The sequence below is a fragment of the Lagopus leucura genome, unplaced genomic scaffold (genome assembly GCF_019238085.1).
Source record: "Lagopus leucura isolate 7727_CA_CO unplaced genomic scaffold, USGS_WTPT01 Super-Scaffold_100029, whole genome shotgun sequence".
Classification (NCBI taxonomy): domain Eukaryota; kingdom Metazoa; phylum Chordata; class Aves; order Galliformes; family Phasianidae; genus Lagopus; species Lagopus leucura.
This window is the reverse complement of record NW_024962280.1, coordinates 7,454,016-7,460,177: the sequence shown is the minus strand read 5'-3', so window position 1 is coordinate 7,460,177 and position 6,162 is coordinate 7,454,016. Positions and strand designations below refer to the sequence as shown.

Here is a 6,162-nt window from a genome sequence, read left to right as displayed (position 1 = left end):
TACCCAGCTGTGCTGCATTACCATTACCTACCATGCAGTGGAAGACACCACACACAGTGCATTTGTTTAAGTTGGGTTAAAGACTACAGTACCATAAAGTGACTTTTTTTTATTGAACAACCTGTTAATGCATAACTTATGAATTACTTCAGAACTGTTTTACAATGAACTCCTTGCAGAGAACTCCTTATTTAAGAAAGATATAATTTTTTAAGAACGCATTTAATAAACTTTTGTCATTCACACTTATTTGAAATAACAGTGCCAGACGTCTCTGTAGACTTTATTTGTGTGTGGTAATGCTGCCTGTATTTGGTTTTTAAGTCCTCTGCTCTTAGAGAGCTCAGACAGCCCAGTACATAGTTGATGAAATTGTAATCTTAGGGCTAAGAAAGAGGCTTTTGCTTTGCAGTACTGAGCTGAATGATTGAGAACCAACAGGTGAGAGCAGCTAAGGAGTTGGGCTCTGCAGTCAGAATGGCCGAAGGGTGGACATATGAACAGGTACTTGTTAACTGGTAGCTCCTGATGTTCTGCCAACTATTTTTGTCCTCCAATAATCTCATACTAGTTATTTCAGTTCTCCTTGTAGATAACAAAATAAACTGGTACTTTGTGTTTCCCTTTTAAGCTTTAATTCTAATGTCTTCGTCGCATGACGTGTCAAGCCTTTCTCCCAAAGCATTCAAGGGCAGAAGGCAAAATATTGAACAGGGGCACTGTTAAAGAAACCAAAGCTGAGGAAAGGGATGTGGAAGGAGGTTGGCAAGGTAAAGTCTGTCCATGTGCCTGTCCATCTGTCCAGTTGTCTGTTTGTTTCTATCTGTCCATGCAGCTGTCTGTCAGTCCCTCAGGTTCCATGTCTTTGTGGAGCTGTGCAGCCCTGTTGGACTGTTCCTGTCTCCTCCTCTGTGACTGAAGGTGGGGATAAAGGGGGGGGGGGGGGGCAGCCTCAGTGCTCTCAGGTATCTTTTCCTCTGACCTGTAATTAAAACAATGACTCAGCTGTAAGCGAAAGTTTTATTTAATAAATATAATTCATTTCCATAAACCATAAAGCAACTTCTACTGCCCGAGCTGCACGATGCGCAAGCACACAGATGCGCTGTCAGCGTCAGAAGGAACACGAGGCAGCCACAGTGTCACAGGTCCAGAATTCTTAGTACTAATTATTGCTACAGTTTCCACTTGCCTGTGATCCTTAATTGCCTAAAATTAAGGATCAACTTCGTTAACATGGTACCCTCACATGCTTTTCCTATTCATGTTGGGTTTTTTTTCTCAAAAAAAAAGGAGCAAGGAGAACTCGATGCCCCTCCCAGGAGGAAGGAGTGATGGTAAGTGTGCATAAGAACTGAAATCTACAGTAGGAACATAACTGGAAATTTAGAAAGTCACTTCCTTGCATCCTCTTTGTATCTGAAAGCGAACCCCATTATAACCCATACCAGCAACAGAGGAAAACAGTGATATATGTATATATTTTTTTAAAATTCATTGCCACAATGCAGAAAAGATGAGAATGACTGAACTCTGCTGCTACTCCATGTAAAAGTGCTGAGGAACATACACACTGCATCCCATTCGGGTGAAGCATAGGATTTCTTTTAGGCAAGTCACACTGCTGTAATCTGCAGTATTTTTCATCTCTTATCACTTCATATTACGTATAGAGATCTTTGGCCCACGGCCCATCAGCTTTTATTCATGTCCATGCATTTATACAAACCAGAAACAGCAACAAAGAAGTCGTATCTACAATGACAATTTTATATACTTATTGTAGAACAGCGAGGTAATATGGCAACACCTAGAGCAGGGCAAATACATCAGCGTGATGAGAACATTCCTTTTAGCCACAGAAGCGTGAGCAGCAGAGCCAGTGCTGCCATCTCTATGAGCAGCTGAACAATCTAGGGGAAGCAGAAGCCTCGCAAATACCGATGCGAATGCATGTTTAAGCTGATCGAGGGCAAGAGTTGGGTGGTGCAGCCATGAGCATCCCATCTTTCCTCCTGTTTGTAAATTGAGTCAATCAAATAGGAAGCAGAAACCAGAGAAGTCATACCACTGGAAGCAAACAGAAGCAAAGAACATACAAACCAGCCAACAATGAAGAGTCACAGAAAGAAAGAAACAGCCTGCAACAAAAGTCTAAGTAGGAAATAATTTAGAAACAAGAAGAGAAGGCTGAAATTAATCCATATTTCAGGATGGCTGGTTCACCCAGCTCTAGGAATGCATCTCCATTAAAAAAAAAAGTAGAACAAAGCAGGTGCAGTGCTGGTGGTTATAGCTATTAAGTAAGTTATTTTCCAGAGCAAAAGAAGAACAGCTTAAATGGCTCACAAACACATGATGCACTTTTGGACACTAAATTTCAGTAAGTATGGAAGTAAGTGTCAAAGAAAACTAAACTATTAAAAATAATATAGACTACTGATTCAACAGCTTTGAGACAGACACTTCTAACACTAGAAAATGAGACTTTTTTTCCCCCCCAGTATAGAAGCCAGTCATAAAAAAGAATGATGTTTGGAAAGTATTAGTAAAGGTTCCAGTAAGAAATTATGGTTGCCTAATATATACGCACTCTGAGTTGAGCTGCATAACGTTTTGTACTAGAAAACAAGAACTCAGAATGAGTTCTTCCTTTGCTTTTTTTTTTTTAAATTCCCTCCTCCATTGCCTTAAAAAATACACAGAATATTTTAAGCAGAATCTACACACATTCCAGTTTGTGAACAAAGTGGAACATATTCCCACTCCCTCTTTTTTGCTGCATGGTTAAAAAGCCTAAGTCTGGTAACTTGCTTTAACGGACTGCTTGCTTTCCTGCCACATGTTATGGGCTTCAAGGCTGAGACCCAGCTCTATCATAGTTCTTTATTTCCTTCCTACAGCACAGTCTCCCTCACCACTGAATCAGAGAGCTGAATTCTTCTTTGAATGGAGTAAGCTGTATTTTGTGCTGTCATCTTTGTCAAGACTGACTGACTTTTACAGTAGACTCAGTGCATGAGTGTTTCATACACTTTAACTGTCAGAGAAATACACAACAGCTTTCTTCCTTGAGCAAAAGCAATTCTCAATCATCTGTGACATATTTACAAAAACATATGGTCCTAACTAAGTGTTTGCCAGACCAAAAATCTGGTCATGTGCAAACTGATTCTATACTCATTAAATGATAAATTACAGGTTTAACTTGTACTGCAAATAGAAAAATATACCTTGGCAGACAGATGGATTCTTAAGTTCTTCCTGAACTGTTTAAATGCGCGTTTCTTCGGTAACCTTACAAACACTGGGAAAAGGGAAAGCAGGGGAAGAGGGACAAGAGGAGATGGAAGGTTTTAAAGAAACATATATAATCAGTGTAAATATTCTTCAAGTTCAGGACTGTGCATCTTCTGTGCACATAATCAACATACTTGTATGGTAAAAGCCAACAAACATTTCTGTACAGATCCTGACCCAATCTAAGTGCTTGGAGTGGGGTTATCAAACCCTCTGACATTCTGACAGAGTGAAGCACAGTGTCTATTTCCACACATGGTGCACCAGCCAGACACACAGATGAGCTAGCTAATGAGGCCCAACAGTCACACACTCTGCCTGGGTGCTGTGGGTGACACGGACAAACACACACTTCTCAACGGTGAAACATGGTGGCTTACACACAAAAGATATGACAAAACAGCAGATATCTGTTAGAGTTTTTAGAAACATCTTAGATATTGATGTCAGATAGAAGACTGTCTCAGAATGAGAAACTGCTAAGACAAGCAACTTACTCAGGCCAATAGGGGGAACCCCTGCAGGTGTGCTGAAAGCAGCCAATGCTGGTTTTGTACTAATCTCAAGCTTAACTGCATCTTCAGTTAAGAAGTTGTTACAGGAGCTATTAGTTATTTACAGTCTGTTGGATCTAGTTTCTTTCACTGAGAATTTTAATACACTGCTTTTTACCTTCTGCTGGCCGGCAGGAAGATTCTTTCAATAGTGATAGGACTTGAGACTGACTTCAAACTGGATTCCCAAACAGGTGTCCAAACACAGCAGCATTTTTCCTGGCCTGCACCTGAGGACTACCTAAGACAAAGCTCTAACCTTCATTTAGCTCTCACATATAAAGAAAGAACCCTAATAGCTCTGGCCAACACGGCAGAACAAAGAGGCAAATGTTGTTATCCTTCCCCAAACATGAAGACACATTTATTTAAACTGATGAGAAAAAAAAAAGTACCTGCAAGATGTATCATGTACCATTCAAAGCTGCATTGGTGCAATTTGTTTTTATTGACATACTTAGGTATCAAAACACTGCCACCAATGTCTCAGATTCTTCAGATATATGAAGATAATTAAGCATCAATTGCATCTTCAACATACAACGCGGCCAAATATAAATACATGAAAAAGAATAAAACATGCAAAGATTCACCAACATTAAAAGGATTCCTCACTCAAAAATTTATGCTAGTGAGACACCTGCACGAGCCACTGTTTCTTACCCATTTTTCCACATCAAGTTTGTGACTGGTTAATGAAACAGTTGTTAGAGAAGATGACTGGCTTTGAATCACACTTAAAGAAAACAGTGACCTGTTAAATCCTCACGACTCCGAATGACCGATGTACGCCGTTTCTCAAAGTGATGACTAATAAAATTGCCATTCATACACCAGCACAAATATTTGAATAATATTTATCTCTAAAATTACTGAGTATTTAAACGCTTTAGAAACCGTCCATGGAAACAATAATCTGATCTGCAACCCGCTAAGACAGCAGCTGTAAAAGACAGTTCAAACTGAGTGCATGTGCAGTAAAGGGCAATCTAATTTCATTATGTTCCACTTGCGTTTCATTATGCAAATTCTATTTGATCGCTTGCATTTGGGAGAAGATTTTGTACTGTGTTGTACCAGCGTCTCAAATATCAAATACAAGGTTCCAATCTGCTAATATGGTAACAAAAAAGATTTAATGGTGAAAGCTGAAAGTGTTTCTTACCAAAAAAATTTAGCAATTTGTGGATATCATTAGAAAAAATATTGGAAGCAAATACAGTCCAGATGACCGCTATGCTTGGCTACAGGACAGCCAGTTTGCCTTTAAGTCACACTAGTCCTGTCTAGGGCAGGGATGTAGAACTGTACTCGCTTCAGAACCTACTACAGGTACGTGAGCACCACTTGGCTTCCACAAGGTATTTACAAATGTCCCTGTTAACAAGTGGACGAGTCCATTGTGGAGAGAGTCAAGATGCTTCTGTCGTTGGCATAGAAGGGATCCGATGAACTCCATGATCTAAAGTAACAATAAAAAAGAAGTTTGGCTGACTGGGAACTTACAAGCTAGAGGCGAGGAAAAAAGTCTATGAAAGCAAAGATAAAAATGTTACGAGATTAGGCTCATGTAACCCTTTAAAAGACTTAGCCATTATTTCATATTTCACTTGCAATTCATTTTAACCCTTGAAAGTATACTGCAATTAGTAAATCCAACTATGTAGTTAACAATTCCAAATTTGCTAGAAATGTAAAGTTAATCAGATGTTTTCATTGCTTTGAGCTGAAATGACCACAGGCCTCGAAGGCCAGCTTTACGACTACATTTTTAGTAACGTGCCTCAAGCAAAGAAAACAAATGTTGCACACCTAAGCTGAGACACCAAGAGCAGTGCGGTTCAACTGCCTGAGGACATTCAAGTACAGCCTTGCAGAACGCACAGCCAGCCACAGTATGTCAGTTCAGGGGTGTTCTGATGTGAAACACTGCCTAAAGTTACACGTGGGCAAAACCTTATCTACAGACATGAGGTTATTCCAACTCTCACTGTTAAATTTAAGTTAAAATTTAAGGCATCGAAAAGCTAACATGGCTTCTGGTTCAGATATGATCTCCCAACATCTTTCCCTCAAGGACAGATTACTGTTTCTACTACTGCACAGCAACCACAGTTCTCCACTGAACAGCATTATAGGACTGTATGTGAAAAGCTGAAAAATAAAAGACTGGAAGGCAGGGAATATAAGAACTTTATCCTCCAAATGTGTCTTCTCTGTCAGAAATCTGCTGTTTCTTCAGAACTTTTACATGCAGTGCTTTGACACAAGTACCACTCATGGGAGAGCCAACAACTCATAATGAATC

The 6,162-nt window shown here is 39.7% G+C and overlaps 1 protein-coding gene across 2 annotated transcripts in view; it reads right to left on the bottom strand.

Annotated features, from left to right (window-relative positions):
- Positions 1–1,006: 1,006 nt before the first annotated feature.
- The window catches only part of ATP11B (ATPase phospholipid transporting 11B (putative)), a 58,540-nt gene continuing 53,384 nt past the window's right edge, over positions 1,007–6,162 (bottom strand). The window contains exon 30 of one of the 2 annotated variants that reach the window (XM_042881340.1): positions 1,007–5,316. In XM_042881340.1, coding sequence (XP_042737274.1) covers positions 5,235–5,316 — 82 coding nt within the window. In that variant the 3' untranslated portion in view covers positions 1,007–5,234. The remainder of the gene's footprint in view (positions 5,317–6,162) is intronic. The other variant, XM_042881341.1, reaches the window with a different exon arrangement.